At 39.0% G+C, this 15,685-nt stretch overlaps 2 protein-coding genes and 1 long non-coding RNA gene across 3 annotated transcripts; all 3 read right to left on the bottom strand.

Moving 5' to 3' along the window:
* Positions 1-248: 248 nt before the first annotated feature.
* Positions 249-2,268, bottom strand: LOC125498666 (uncharacterized). The gene is made up of 6 exons (XM_057395749.1): positions 1,732-2,268; positions 1,377-1,623; positions 1,071-1,283; positions 866-961; positions 694-795; positions 249-599 (listed from the first exon to the last, which is right to left on the bottom strand). The coding sequence occupies exons 2-6, from the start codon at positions 1,488-1,490 to the stop codon at positions 249-251; spliced, it is 876 nt and encodes a 291-aa protein (XP_057251732.1). The 5' UTR covers positions 1,491-1,623; positions 1,732-2,268.
* Positions 2,269-5,272: 3,004 nt separating this feature from the next.
* LOC104897123 (uncharacterized) lies at positions 5,273-6,634 on the bottom strand. Its single transcript, XM_048646918.2, has one exon. It carries the CDS (start codon positions 6,632-6,634, stop codon positions 5,273-5,275), a length of 1,362 nt encoding a protein of 453 aa, XP_048502875.2.
* Positions 6,635-6,739: 105 nt separating this feature from the next.
* Positions 6,740-8,781, bottom strand: LOC109135290 (uncharacterized). The gene is made up of 4 exons (XR_002040125.3): positions 8,346-8,781; positions 8,064-8,237; positions 7,091-7,199; positions 6,740-6,964 (listed from the first exon to the last, which is right to left on the bottom strand). It is a non-coding gene; the product is annotated as an uncharacterized LOC109135290 (long non-coding RNA).
* Between the last annotated feature and the right edge of the window lie 6,904 nt (positions 8,782-15,685).

Here is a 15,685-nt window from a genome sequence, read left to right as displayed (position 1 = left end):
TGTAATACAGAGAATTTAAGGATAGTCCAAGAAAGAGAGTTGATTTCTTCAGTCGCAATTGAACTAGACTAACATCAGGAGAGAAGTTAGGTGAGGTCAACACACTCCCCTAATTTAGAATTAAGCTAGCGAGCACCTCATCCACCATATATAATATCTCTTAATTTCGTTCCAAAATGCAGAGATCCACCCTTCTATTCATTTTAATATCAACAACAGCAAATCAAAGACATTTAATTCTTTAAAGGTTAGAAAGCGTAGTCACCTGGAACGTTATGCATAGCTTGGTCCCGACCACTAGTTCGTTGAATATGAGCTTCCATTAACATGTTTAATTGTGCTGCCATATCATTCATCTTTTTGCCGTAGTCCTCCTTTATTTCATCTATTTTTTTGTTAAGGTCAACATTTTCTCGTTCCTTCTCTTGGATACGTGCCATAAGTTCTGCTCTACTGGGTAAAGGTCCTCTGACATCTTTAGGTGTTACACCAAACCCAAAGCAAACAACGCTACCACGATCTTGTTCCCCAAAGCATTTTTCGACAACTTCAAAATGTGATAGGGATGGATTCTCTTTCTCAACGTCAACTATCTCATTCTAAAATAATAAAACACAAAAAAGAAAAGTTTATTGTGAGCTCACATAAACATTATTTTGAACAGTTTAGAACATTTGTGAAAATATTACATACATATTTGCCATCCTCGTCTTCATCTAAATCTCCAGATTTTCTTTTCCTTGTCCTTTTAAAAACAGCTGATATTGGAGGCGGTTCCTTCCCTTCTTTACCTCCCTTCATATAAAATAATCAAACCATCAAAGGAGCATTATATAAAGAAAAGACTATAAATTGAAAATCTTACCATATCATCCCAAATTACTTGTCTAAATGGCATGCTACCAGTGCGATGAGGCATTGTTAAATGTCCTCTGTTTCCGGAATTTCTAGAACTAACTTTCTACAACCACAAAGTATATGTTAGTAATTAAACCTCTATTAAGGAAAAGAGTTGTTAATCATTACAAAAATGACATACTAAAATGCTAAACATTAAGAAAATGACATACTTTGAAATTGGAACTTGTAAAATGCTCTTTTACCAACCACTCCCAATCCTCCTTTGTTAGATCATTTGGCGTTTCTTTTAATGCATTTTCTATACCACCTTTTTTGATTATTGAATTCTGCATCAAGATCCCTCTCCAGTTCTGCCACAATCTTTTCAAATGGCAGAGGGTTATTGTACGGTCCAACTCAAAGCCATTTCCTGCAAATTTGTTCTGCAAAAGAAAAAATTTGGAACACAAATTAATGAAAACAAAGTTGTGTATGCAATTACGGTGTATGCGATATAAAGGTCAAGTTAGCATTACCACAACTAATTTCCACATATGATCCTTTGCACTATCATCTATCTCGTTCCTTGAATGCACTCTAACTGGACAAATTAAGCGATCTCGAACAATTTTGCCCATGTGCCTTGTCATTTCCTTATGGTTGTCTCCAACTGGACCACTGTTATAAAAATTCACCTCTAATTTCTCACCTTCTTTAAGATTTCCCACTTTCTTGCACTTGTTAACACCCCTTGGCTTTGCATCCGGTCTCCTATTTGTCTTCCTAACCGTAGGGATGGATACTTTCATAAAGCAACAAAAAATCATTAATGGGATATAAAGAATTAAAGCTTGAATTATAACAATTTGATGTTCAAAGTTAATTTCATACCTTCCTCCTGGATCCTCAAGGCATCTTGTGAAGAACTTTGATCAAGAAACTTACTAATTGCATCATTATTGATGGATCTTTGTAGGAAATCATCATGGTCTATCTCCTCATCAAGAGATAAAGTTGAAGGAACGGAAGTAAGCTCCTTTTCCATTTCCTCATTAGTAGTCCGTTGGTTCATTTGGCTTGCATTAGTTACATTTAAATTTGAAGGTAAGGAAGTAACATGTACATGGTTTGTGACCCTAGGGGAAGTAACTGTTTCACCTAAAGTGGACGAAGAAGGGGGTTTTGCATTAAGCGATCTCGAAAATAATGTAGCTTTTAGTCCTTTGCCACGATTTTTACCAAGTATTCCAGGTGCCAGAAACATGTTCTTCTTCCCACCTAGTGTCATTATGACATACACGAAAACTTAACCTGTCCATGTATTACTTTTGGTTAGTGGCATGTCAAGAGATAATGTTAGAATTTAAAGGTTCCTGATGAAAGAACGTAGGTGAAGGTATAATTCTATAACATGAACCATCTATCACTCGTTGATTTCTATTCAGTGAACATTTCTGTTAATGAAAGCAGTTACTATACGCTCACAAGTTGTCATCCCTTCTATGCAAAAGCTGAAGTTTAAAGAAAAAAAAGATAGAGAGTAGAGACGAGGAGAAGAGAACAAAGTTCTAACTTTTAAGTGTTACAGCAGGGCAGATGTTTTCTAGTTTAACACATCATGTCAGATTACTCAGATACAGCAGGGAAGATGCTTAACATGACAAGAAATTCTCATTTGGCTGCTATATGATACCAGAAAATTATCACCTTGCTTATAGGATAGGCAAGAGGAAAGCAAATCCAAACAAGAACACGAACCAATGGTGATATTGTTGCACCAATTGCTAAACCATGTCGAGAACAAGCTGATTGAGGTAAAATCTGCATTTGCAATAAAACATCGACAAGAATGAAGAAGAAAGTAAGAGGTTACATGAAACAGAAAATGTAAGTGTGAACAAAACCATCATACAGAACTATTCAAAACTAACTACCTCCATCCTTGGGTCTGGGAACATCTATAGAAATCAACATATATGTTATTATAATATCACTGAATAGAAATCCATATTCAGCCAAATACAGAATAGATCACTGAATATGAATACAAAGCTACTAAAATCATGTATTCATAATCCCAAAAAAGAACTAAAATACAGAACTAAAATCCATGTTCTGCTTTCTATTCATAATCCCAAATACAGAACTAAAATACAAAACTAAAATCCATATTTAGCCAAATACAGAATAGAAATCAACATATAATCCCAACATATAATATCACTTGGTGGTTAATTAGAGATTGAATGCTGATTGCTTCAACTAATTGATCCACCAATCAGACACATGCATGCAACAACTATAAATTGTAATTAACAAAGATTCATCTACTGTAGTTACTTTCCATGGTATGTTGACACAACTAAGTAATCACAACAAGAAATCCTTCCAAGCTCCATGAAAAATGGAACATATAGATTGCTAGTACATACCTTTCCTACTAAATGAACGTTATGAGGCAAGAACTAATAAATTATTTCAACATTAGTCATGAAAACTATAAATCTCAAAAAAGAAAAATAAAGAAAATGCAATCTAATAATAATCCATCTTAAAACAATAATATTTTAAGGATCTCTAAATTTTTCTCTTTCGTTTCTTTACTACCACAGCATCAACGTTCTCAACAATCTCAGGTTCCATGTCAACCCTGTGTTCATCATTCATCTCGTTATGCGTGTATGCCGATGCAGATGCAACAAAGCCAAAAGATTCACGTTCTTGATACGCATCCTCGGCATCATCTAAGATTTCCATGCTTTGAGAATCATTGTCTTTCTCCACTGCCAACTCATATGTAACTCGAGGTTTTGTCTTAACTGCAACACGCCAGTTACCTTTTTTTACAATATCTGTTGCATAGAACACTTGTGACACTTGGCTAGCTAGCACAAAAGGTTCATCTGTTTTGAGGTTCCGTCGTGTATCAACACTAACATACCCAAATTTGTCCACATTAATTCCTTTCTTAGAATCAAGCACATCATACCAATCACACCGAAAAAATACAACGTAATTACCCCCCAAATACTCTACTCTGATTACTTCTGTCAATGCCCCATAAAAGTCTAAGGCCTCTTTTTCCTCACCAGTATCACCCAACACCACTACTCCACTATTTTGTGTTCTCAAGTTTCTATCACGGTGTAATGTATGAAATCTAAATCCCTTAGTGACATAACCACTAAAAGACCTAGAACTGTATATAGGACCACGGGCTAAAGATAGAAATTCTTCCCCATAAGGACATGCTTTTTGTTCGTCTAACTTTTCAACCTGGAAAATACACATAACAGTGATCAAAACGCAATCTCAAATTATCAAAGTCAAAGATCAAACTTGTCCGGAAATGAAAACTTACTTTTTTTCTAAACCAATTCACAAAGTTCACATCTCGTTGATGTTGGGAAAGTTCAACTCCTTCATGTGCTATTATTTCAGCATATTCTTTATGTTGGATAGTAAATTAGTTAAAAATAAATAAAAACATCTAAAACATCAAACAAATGTTCTAACTACTCACTGATAGAATGGGTCAACTTCAGTGCAATTCTTTAAAGCATAGATGTGAGCCTGCTCTCTTTCATATACGTCCAGATTGTTGGTTTTTCCGCCCCCTAAGGGCCTTCCAGGGTGAGAAAATATAGATAGTTTCCTGGCGGTATCATCATCACCATCACAGTTACGCTCAAGACGATTAAATTTTGTTTCAACGTCATCTAAGTACCTTGAGCATAGAGTCATACACTCATCAACAATATAACCCTCCGCTATTGAGCCCTCCGGACGTGCTTTATTACGCACATATAACTTGAGTTTATGGAGATATCGTTCCCCAGGATACATCCAACGAAAATGGACAGGACCTCCAAGAATTACCTCATCAGCTAGGTGGACACTTAAATGAAGCATGACATCAAAACAAGAAGGAGGCATCCATGCTTCTAACTTAGAAAGAGTTAAGGGAATTTGGGCTTTGATTTTCTCTAGATGTTCAACTTGCACAGATCTAGCACAGAGCACACCGAAAAACTGACATAGCTCAACTAAAGGCTCAGATACATCTTTCACCAAAAGGCCGCGAATCACAAGAGGAAGTATGCTTTGTAGCAGGACATGGCAATCATGACTCTTCAATCCTGAAATCTTACAATCTTTTACATTTACGCATCGAGAAATATTAGAAGAATAGCCATCGGGAACTTTCAACTCTTTTAAAAAACGACACAGTATCTCTTTTTGACTCTTAGATAGTGTGTATGGTGCGGGGGGTAATTCAATTTTGTCACCCTTTGAAATAGGATGTAGCTTTGGCATTATACCTAATCCCTCCATATCAAAACGAGAATTAGCGTGTCTTTAGTTTGTCCTTTAATGTTCATGATGGTTCCCAGAATAATATCACATATGTTCTTTTCAATGTGCATTACATCTAAATTATCCGTAATAAAAGTGTTTTCCAATAAGGCAACTCAAAGAAAATACTTTTCTTATTCCAATTATCGCCTCTGATCTTATGTGACACTTTCGTCTTCTTAGTGGGATCTTTGGACAAACATATACCTTCAAGATCTCTAACTTGTTCAAGAACTTCCTCCCCTGATAATGGCTTAGGTGCCTCTCCTTTTTCTTTCTTTCCAAAAACATCTTTCTTCCTTCGCCATGGGTGATTAATAGGAAGAAAACGTCGATGACGCATATAGACATGCTTAAAACAATTAGGTAACCACATATAAGAAGTTTCTTTATGACAACAAGGACATGCTCTCTTCCCCTTGGTACTCCATCCAGATAACATTCCATAAGCAGGAAAATCATTGATAGTTAACAGCAAAGCCGCATACATTTTAAAATTTTCCTTTTTTGATGCATCATAAGTTTCAACACCAACTTCCCACAACTCTTTAAGCTCTTCTATCAAAGGCTGTAAATATACATCAATAGCATCGCCAGGACCCTTTGGACCAGGTATAAGCATTGACAATAGCATACTAGAAGGTTTCATACACATCGAAGGAGGCAAATTGTATGGAACCAGCATCACAGGCCAAATACTATACGGTTTTGCAACATTAGAAAAGGGATTAAATCCATCACTTATAAGCCCTAACCTAACATTACGAGATTCAGAAGAAAAAGATTCATTTTTCTCATCAAAACGTTGCCATGCTTTCCCATCTGCGGGGTGCTCAATAACCCCATCTTTGGCAGACCTTTCATGATGCCATCTCATATGATGAGCTGTCTTAGAGCACATGAACAAACGTTGAAGTCTTGGCTTAAGCGGAAAATATCGGAGGACCTTTTCAGGTATTCTTTTACCATTTTCCTTCGTTCTAATTTCCCCACTATTCTTACCTTGCTTCCACCTACAAGCATTGCAAATTTTGCAATATTCTAATTGTTCATCATCTTTCCAAAACAACATACAATCATTAACACAAGCATCAATCTTTTTATATGAAAGCCCCAAATCTTTAGTGGTCTTTTTTGCATCATAATAGGAAGTAGGAAGAGTTGAGTCTTTTGGTAACAAATGATCTTTCAAGTATTGCAATAACATAGTAAATGAGTCATTACTCCACCTCCCAAGAGTTTTAATATGAAGCAAGTTAACAATAGTAGACAATCTTGAGGACTTAGAACCTTCAAACAATGGCTTTTGCATATCATCAAACAATCTAAAGAATTTCTTAGCATCATCATTCGGATCTTCAGCCCGTAATTCACTAGAGGAGTCATTTTCAGCAAAACCACTACAATTAGGGAAAAAATCCCTAAGTATTGTACCCATCTCATTTTCGTTATCATCATCTAGTAATTCATCATCTCCTACTTCTTCGCTAGATTGTGATTCAAAGGTATCCTCCCCAACTCTTTCCCCATGGTGATACCAAAATGTATAACCCTCTATGATTCCATAAGTTAATAAGTGATCTTTGACCATATTTAGAGATCCAAATGATGCATTTAAGCATTTTACGCAAGGACATTTAATCTTTTCTATTCCTCCCGACTTTTCAGATGCATATTTTAAAAAGTTGTCAACGCCTATTTCATATGCAACATTCAAACGATCATCTCGAGAAAGTTTCATCCACTCCTTACAAGGGGCCATTGTATTCTGAACAAACAAATGTAATGTTTTCTTATAATAAGATAAGAACGTATCTAAGTTCATAAATGGAGAATATCAATGGTTTAAAATTATAAATAAAGCATGAATATTAAAAAGAATATAATAATTTACCTTTCCAATATGTTAGGACTATGGGCAGTGTGCAAGATTGTTGTCAAACACGCAGAAGAGGAGACAACACAAAGGATCACGACATAAACCCCAATTGTTGGTATACTACCTACGACAAAATCCAAATCTAAATCCAAGTGTTAGCAAATAATAACCTCGAATAACATGTCAGTTAGATCCTAGAAACCCCAAGAATATACTTATATAAACTTATACATAGTGATCCTAATCCACTTAAAACTTAGCTAACAATCCAATTAAAGGTAAATTACTAACCGATCCTTAAGTTAATTATTCTAACATCATAAAACCCTTCCCCAACCATTAAAAATCACGCTCTATGTTCTTCTTCTCCTTAACCATGAATCTTAACAACTCTCTTTACAAGAGAAGCACTTTAATATATATAAAAAATCCAAAGAAAACATGCATCATTCTAATTCATCATTCACCAAAATTACCGCTGCATAGCTCACTCAATTCCACTGCATACAACCACTTTCCAAACAGATGCAGAGACTACACCAAACATCATATATCGTATTCACAAAGAGAAACACATATACTGCCAATACTGGACAACAAGCAAATCACAATTCAGAAATCTTTTTATCATATATCGTATTCACAAAGAGAAACACATATACTGGACAACAAGCAAGTCACAATTCAGAAATCTTTTTATCGTTTTGTTTGATTCGGGTTTCAAATTTGCAATTTTGGGATAATATTATAATTAGATATTATCATAGACAAGCTGGAAGATGCGTAAAGTTTGCACAGAAGGCAAAGTTTGGGATAATATTATTAGATAATTACAGCCGTAATTAGATATTATCAATAAGTATATTATAAGTAGATATTCTAATAAAATCAAACCAACGACAGAATACCAGCCAAATTCGACAATTATGGTTTAAGATTATGAAAATATTTAAATCAAAATTATGCCTTGAAACTGGAAGAATAATACCTAATTCCCCTGAAGCTATGAAAATTAGGCGAACAAAAGCATCTCCCAATGGAGGAATTCGCCCAGAAATTCGATAATTCGCCCTGAAATTCGCCCAGAAATTCGCCCAGAAATTCGCAAATTAGGGCGCCAATGGAGGAATTCGCCCAGAAATTCGAGAATTCGCCCCTGAAACTATGAAAATCAGGCGACCAAAAACATGAGACCGTCAAATTTAGGCGAACAAAAACAAAAAGGAACATCTGATTTTAGCTTTATAGCATGAAAGATAGAGAAAATTACCCAGAAATTCGACAATTCGGATGAACAGAGATCGGAGTTGCGCAGTGAAGAACCGCAATGGAACAGCGAGTAATACGTACAATAGCGTAGGTTGTTTTTGTTTTTTGAAGTGAAGGTTTTTTTAATTTTTGGGGATTAACAATTAATGATATTTTTCTTAAATTTAATAGTCTTTTGCAACAGTTGGTCCCGTTGTAATTAGTAATTATATGGACGCTAAAGAATTTAGAAACCGGGAAAGCTCCCGCTCAAGTTTTTTCGCACAATTTTCACACTTTTTACGACCAGGTTTTGAAGTTTACAACCAAATTTAAGACCCGTCGCAAAATAACCTTAATATCTACGACGGGTTGCAAATCTCGTCTTAATTGGTTACTTTTTACGACCAGATTTCCGTACGGTCGTTAAGGTTGGTTGCAATAGCCATTTATTCTTGTAGTGTTAATAGGCTTTCTTCCTCGTTTCTGTCGAATTCGTAGAAAGTCATTCGAGGAGAGGGAATTCCCAGTTCTACTGGGAGTACAACCTTGCTCCCATAAACCAAGCCGAATGGGGAATGCCCCGTTGCTTCTTTCGTTGTAGTTCTGGCTGACTAGAGTACCCCGGGCAGGTCATCCACCCAGGCCCCTTTGGTTGCTTCAAAGGATTTTTTTGATTCCTTTCAAGACTATTTTATTGGCCGACTCGGCCTGACCATTGGTTTGCGGCCTGGACACGGCCGAAAACTTTATGTGTATTCGAATCGGGCGCAATAATCTCGGGTAGGACCGTTGTTGAATTGTCGACCGTTATCCGAGACAAGAGCCCTAGGTACCCCGATCCTAGTGATAATGTTTTTCCATATGAAGGCTTGGACCTGCTTGTCTGTTATTGAGGCGAGTGGCTCGACCTCTGTCCACTTGGTGAAGTAGTCAATGGCTATGATTAGGAATATTCTTTTGCCAGACGCTGGAGGGAAAGGGCGAGCAAGTCCATACCTCACTTGTCGAAAGGGCACACAGCTTGAATGGTAGTGAGTGGAGTGGTTGGGGCCCCGGGGATGTCCGAGTGAATCTAACAAGAGGGTCATTTCCAGACTAGCTCCTGAGCATCTGACTTGAGTGTGGGCCACTAGTAACATGCCCTTAATGCCTTTCCGGCTATAGTTCTTCCTCTTTGATGACTTTTACAAGCCACTTGATGTATTTCCCTTAGAATGTAATTACCTTCTACGAGAGTAACACACTTGAGGAGGGTGAGTGAAAGACTTGTAGAGTTGGTTCTTGTTCCATAAGAAACAATCCGACTTGTGCTTGATTCGAACAACCTCTTTTGGATCGTCGGGCAGTAATTCGTCCCGCAAATATCTGACTACGTCATCCATCCATTGGGAAGTTCGATCAAGGACAAGCTGCTCTTTGGCGTTTATACTGGGCTCTTTAAGCACTTCCCATGTTATGGTCCGAGGGGTCAGTCCCTCGGCTAAACTAGCCATTCGAGCCAGGGCATCCGCTTGCTGATTTTCCGACCGAGGTATGCGGCTGATCCAGAAATTGGAGAGCTTGTTGATGACATCCTGAGTTTTGGCCAAGTACGTTCTCATGTTGTCTTCCTTGGCCTCGTTTTCACCTAAGACCTGACCCACTATGAGTTGTGAGTCGGACTTAGCGTTGACAGATGATTTCCCAACTAGGATGCATAGCTGGAGTCCCAAGATGAGACCTTCGTACTCAGCCTCGTTATTGGACCCCAAAAACTCAAATTTAACAGCATACTCCATTTTCTCTTCGACTGGGGGCTTGATTACAAGCCCTGCTCCGCACCTAGTTTTGGTGGCGGAACCGTCTACTTGTAGCTCCCATTCTTCTTGTGGGCCGACCGGGGGTCGGGTTGTACACTCGGTGATGAAGTTTGCTAGAGCCTGGGCTTTGATTCCTCTCCTAGGCTCGTATTATAGATCGAAATCGGCCAATTGATCAGCCCAGTCGGTCATCCGACTGGAGTGATTTATGCTCTCAATTATCTTCGAAAGCGGTTGTCCGCTGAGGACCTTGATCTGATGCGCTTGGAAGTAAGGTTTGAGCTTCCGACTTACCATTACGAGGGCGAAGACCATCTTTTCTACCTCGTTGTACTTGGCTTCTGCTCCTCTATAAGCGTGGCTGATGAAGTAAACCGGGTGTTGTTTTCCTTCCCCTTCGGCCACTAGGACTATGCTGAGCGCGTAGACCGAGACGGCCAAATAGATGAACAAAGGCTCCCCCGGCAAGGGGATATGAGTTTTGGGAGGGTTGAAAAGTGTTCTTTGAGGGAGGTTAAGCCTGCTCGGCTTTGTCATCCCAAACTAACTCCTTTCTTTTTAGAGCCTTGAAGAAGAACAAGCTCTTATCTGCTGACCGAGATAGGAAGCGTCCGAGTGCCGCTAAGTAGCCGGTTAGGCGCTGCACTTCTCGCACATTCCGAGAAGATTTCATCTCCAATACCTATTTGATTTATCGGGATTAGCCTCAATTTCCCTTTCTTCGACTAAAAATTCGAGGCATTTCCCTTCTTTGACCTCGAAGACACACTTCTTAAGGTTCAGCATCATGCGGAACTTCCTAAGTGTGCCTAGGGTTCCCTTAGGTCAGATGGGTGGTCCGACTGAGCTTTGCTCTTGACTATCATATCATCTATGTACACTTCAATCCCAGCTAGTCATTGAAGATCTTGTTGACCGTCCATTGATACGTAGCCTCGGCGTTTTTTAAGCCAAATGACATCATCTTGTAGCTGTAGACCCCTTGAGGGGTGATGAAGGTAGTATGTACCCTATCTTGTTCGGCCATCTGACGGTAGCCAACATTTGCGTCCATGAAGCTGAGTTGGGTAAAGGGTGGTTGTCTTTCGGACAAGCTTTGTTCAAGTCCGTGAAGTCCACACACATTCGCCACGCCCCAGTCGATTTTTTGACCAGCACCACGTTGGCCAACAATTATGAGTACTAGCACTCTTGTATAAACCCTTCTTCAAGCAACTTTTTCACGTCGGCGGATGCCGCAACGTTCCTTACAAGTCCGGACATTTCGGTGGCTTCGTAGGCAAATACGTCTTGGTATTCCGCGAGTACTCGGATGATTTCCTCTCTTGTATGAGGGTCCATAGCATTTCCTACTCTTACTGTCCGACCAGGCTCTGTGCCGACCATCATTTCTTCGTCTTCCTCGGTTGGTTGAGGGCGTTCATATTGTTTGGGGTTTTCTGTGATGTATACCCTGAGGTCGTTTGAGGGTCGATTTTCTTCCCGCTTTCTCTTTTTCGAGTCCTCTCGGACGTCGCTTTTATTTTTGAGGCTATTTACATAGCATTCCCTTGTTGTCTGCTGATCCCCTTGTATCTTCCCTACTTTGCCATCATCAGTCTCGAACTGCATGAGGAGCTGGTAGGAAGAGATGGCAGCTTTCGCTTTGTTCAGAGTGGGTTGCCCCATTATTGTGGGGTAAGGCAGAGGGATGTCTACCACCACACAAGTTAACCGGTACGCTTCTGCCCTTACCCTTATCACCCATCCGGGTCGGTAGCTTTATTGAACTGAATGGGCCCACAGAGCTGTCCCCGAAGCCTATGAGTGACTGGTTAAGGGGGGTGACATCCCGCTCGCTATACTTTAGTTTCCGGAGGCATTCTAGTGTGATAATGTCGGCGGATGACCCGCTATCTACTAGCACTCTTTTGACCCATGTATTAGCCACTTTGAGTTTGATGGCCAGGGGGTCATCATGTGGTGTATGTAACGTCCGACTGGACTCCACGAAAGTCATCATAGGGCAGTCCGATCGGGGTTGTTGGATGATCCACTATCTACGAGCTCGACCGGTTAGGGCTCCCAAAGCAAAGCCATCGGCTATGACACGGATGAAGCCTTCGGTGTCGTCACTATTTGACTGACCAACCTTCTGCTTGCCCTTTTCATCAGTTGTGTGCTTAAGGTTGCGGTTCAGCTTGCCTTGGTCGGCGAGGTGCTTCAGAGATTTCTTCAACTCCCTATAGTCTTTGGTTGTATGCCCACACTCTCGATGGAAATCACACCACTGGCTTTTGTCTCGCCGAGTAGATCTCCCTCGGTCCTTGTGATTTCCTTCTCATTTTGCTTCCATCATCTGAGTGGCGACATATGTGGGTCGCCTGGATGAATCTCTGAGCCTTAGTCATGGCTTTTGAGAAGGTCTTTACTTCACTCTCGGCCAAGGACCATCTGAGCTGACGTGGTTGAAATCCGGACATTAGGGAGGCAACGGCTACCGCATTCTGCTGGTCTGTGACCTTCAAGGATTCTTCATTGAACCCTTTATGTAGTCGACCAGGCTCTCATTCTTTTCTTGCCTGACCCCCATGAGATGGAGGCTAGTCTTCTTCTGCCTTTTTCCCGCCACAAACTGGTGAATGAACAAGTCTTCCAATATTGAGAAGTCAGTAATAATCCCGGCAGATAGTTCTTGGAACTAGTTCATGGCGAGACCCTTAAGAGTGGTGGGAAAGAAACGACACCATGTGGCCTTGCAGCTGGTTTGTACGCTCATTTGAGCCTTGTAAGTTGCCATGTGATCATCTGGGTCGGTTAGGCCTGCGAATTGCTCGATGAGACTCCTTGCCCCTCTGGTTGAGTAGCCTTTGTTCAGGTGGTGCCGAACGTCATACCCCTAACTGAGGCGCTTTTGGTTGAGAAAATGTCGGGCATCCTCGGGATTGCGCTGGGGGTCCCCCCTTGGAGATTTACAGATGTAAGTTTCTTCTCTTTGGCGGGCCGACCCTTGACGAGCCAACCTCTCCCTGTCTTGCCGACTGGGCTCCCAGGCCTCGGATCGTTGTCGGCTATGCTGACCGCGAGGCGAGCGAGGATTGTGCTCTTCCCTTTGCGAACGCACCAAAGCGTGCTCTCTTTGCTCAGGTGGATTGGGGGGGGGGGTTTGAAAATCATATCCATGATATTGCGCTGCAGAGTCTGCTGAAGCTGAGCCGTAATGAGAGCGATATCTGCTGCGAGCAGTGGTTAGGGATCAGCATGTTGTATTTGCTAAGAGGGTGACCGATGGTTCCCTTGGAATGGTTCCTGGTTAGGATACATGGTTTGGACAGTAGGAGACCGACGTGCCGGGGAGGGTGCCAAACTGTTTTTGCTAAGAAATTGAGTGTGTTTAAGATGTGTTGATTAGGTGTTCGGGTCAGATCTCGTTTTCCTGATTCGATCGTCCCTACACCGGAATCCTACAAAAGACAAGGTTAAACTTCCCCGGGAATGGTTTCGGGATCGCCTCTCTGACGCTCAAGTCGGTTGATGATCAAGCTAGAGAGATAAATTCTTAAGAGAGATGCTCTGGTTTGATAGGTAAGAAATCAATACATGTTCATTGATGAGGGATCGGGTATTTATAGTGCTCCGAAATTCCTCACTTTTAGTGAGCTCGAATGCACTAACAGCTGGAAAGCACCCAGGTGGCGTTAGGAAGCTCCCCTAGGTGACAAGGCCACCTGCTAGGCCTTTTGTTCCTTATAATTGGGCCATGGCTGTAAATGAGCCCAAGCATGGTCTTTTTTCAAATTTAGAGAATAAAGAGAAAGAAAAAGATAAAATAAATAATAAAAATAAAGTAAACAAGTTGTATTGCAAAACAACTTTACTGATTCCTTGAATCAGTTAGTACCAAAGGACAAAAGAAAGGAAAGAAAACATTAAAGGAAAATAAAGGAAAAAGAAAAAAGAAAGTGAAATTAAGTTAATAAAGCAAAGTCAAAAGAAAAACTAAGAACTGGGACTCCAGTTCAATTCTCACAAAAATAAAAGAAACAGAAGGTCGGTCACACCACAGAGGAAAGAAGAAATAAGAAGAAAAAAAAAGGAAGAAAGAAGAAAAAGAAGATCGGTCGGCCAACCAGCGGTACCGGTGGTGGCGGTGGTGGTACGACACCACTATCTCCCTTATATATATATATATACATATATATATATATATATATACATATATATAGATATATATATATATACATATATATATATTATATATATATATGTATATATACATATATGTAATATACATATATATATATATATACATATATATAGATTTAATATATATATATATACATATATATATATATATATTATATATATAATAATATATATATACATATATATTTTATATATATTATTTATATATATATGTATTATATATATTTATATATATATATTATATATATAATATATATATATTATTCTCCGGTATATGGTGATGTAAAATAGTTTCTTACCTATTGGATTTTGAAGCGAAAATTATGCTTATGTGTAGAAGTTCGGTATTTATAGTCCTAGTATAGGGAGAAAAGAACAATTCAAGAGAGAAAGGAACAATTCCAGAAGGAAGGAGGAGGATCTGATGGAAACAAAGGGGAGAAGTTTATATTCGAAATTCAGATTCCCAAAAATTATAATTCAAGTACACACACACACACACCACACAACACACACACACACACACACACACACACACACACACACACACACACACACACACACACACACACTGTAATAAATGAAATATTAAAATAATAATTATAATTTGGCATGGATAAAATCATGAATTTCATTTGTTGAAACAATTAATTATTTAGGAACTTATTAAAAATTTCGGGATATTACAACTATTTATGTTGGAAACAACTAATTATTTAGGAACTTATTAAAAATTTCGAGATATTACAACTATTTATGTTTGTATGGATGATTGATGCAAGCATTTGGGATTGGGAACTTCATTTTATTAATTCACATTAGAAATTGATAATTATATATGTTTTTTTATCATGAATTTGATCATGTTGTCCCCTTTCGATTATTTTAATTACTTTATGAGGACCGAAGGCCTTATTTGTGGTAAGTTGGTTAATCACCTGTTGGTTGATTCTTGACTTAGATCAACAAATAAATAATGTTTATGAAATTAATAATGGAATTATTCTTGGATTATTTGGTTGATGAACACCTTATCTAATACTAAGATAAAAACAGAAGTTTATGTATCCTTGATGATTATATTGTTTGTCTTAAATTGTGAGTCATAACAAGTAAATAATTTTTTATTCACTTGGGAAGTGAGTAGTGATAAATTTTAGACTTAAGCACGTCTAAAGTGTTGAACTAGCTAGTATGTGTTGGAGTACATAGCGGTATCCCATGACTTTTCTTGGGAACTGATTGATCATCGTGTCCTATTCAATTGAAAATGTTCATCGATATTGTAGGTCAGGGGAGTACGAAGTCGCGCCCCTCATTCGTCTTTTAAATTTAAGACTGATTTGGTTTGGACAACTCTTTCCATTGACTACTC

The sequence above is a fragment of the Beta vulgaris genome, chromosome 6, assembly GCF_026745355.1.
Source record: "Beta vulgaris subsp. vulgaris cultivar EL10 chromosome 6, EL10.2, whole genome shotgun sequence".
Classification (NCBI taxonomy): Eukaryota; Viridiplantae; Streptophyta; class Magnoliopsida; order Caryophyllales; family Amaranthaceae; genus Beta; species Beta vulgaris.
This window is presented reverse-complemented; position numbering and strand designations above follow the sequence as displayed.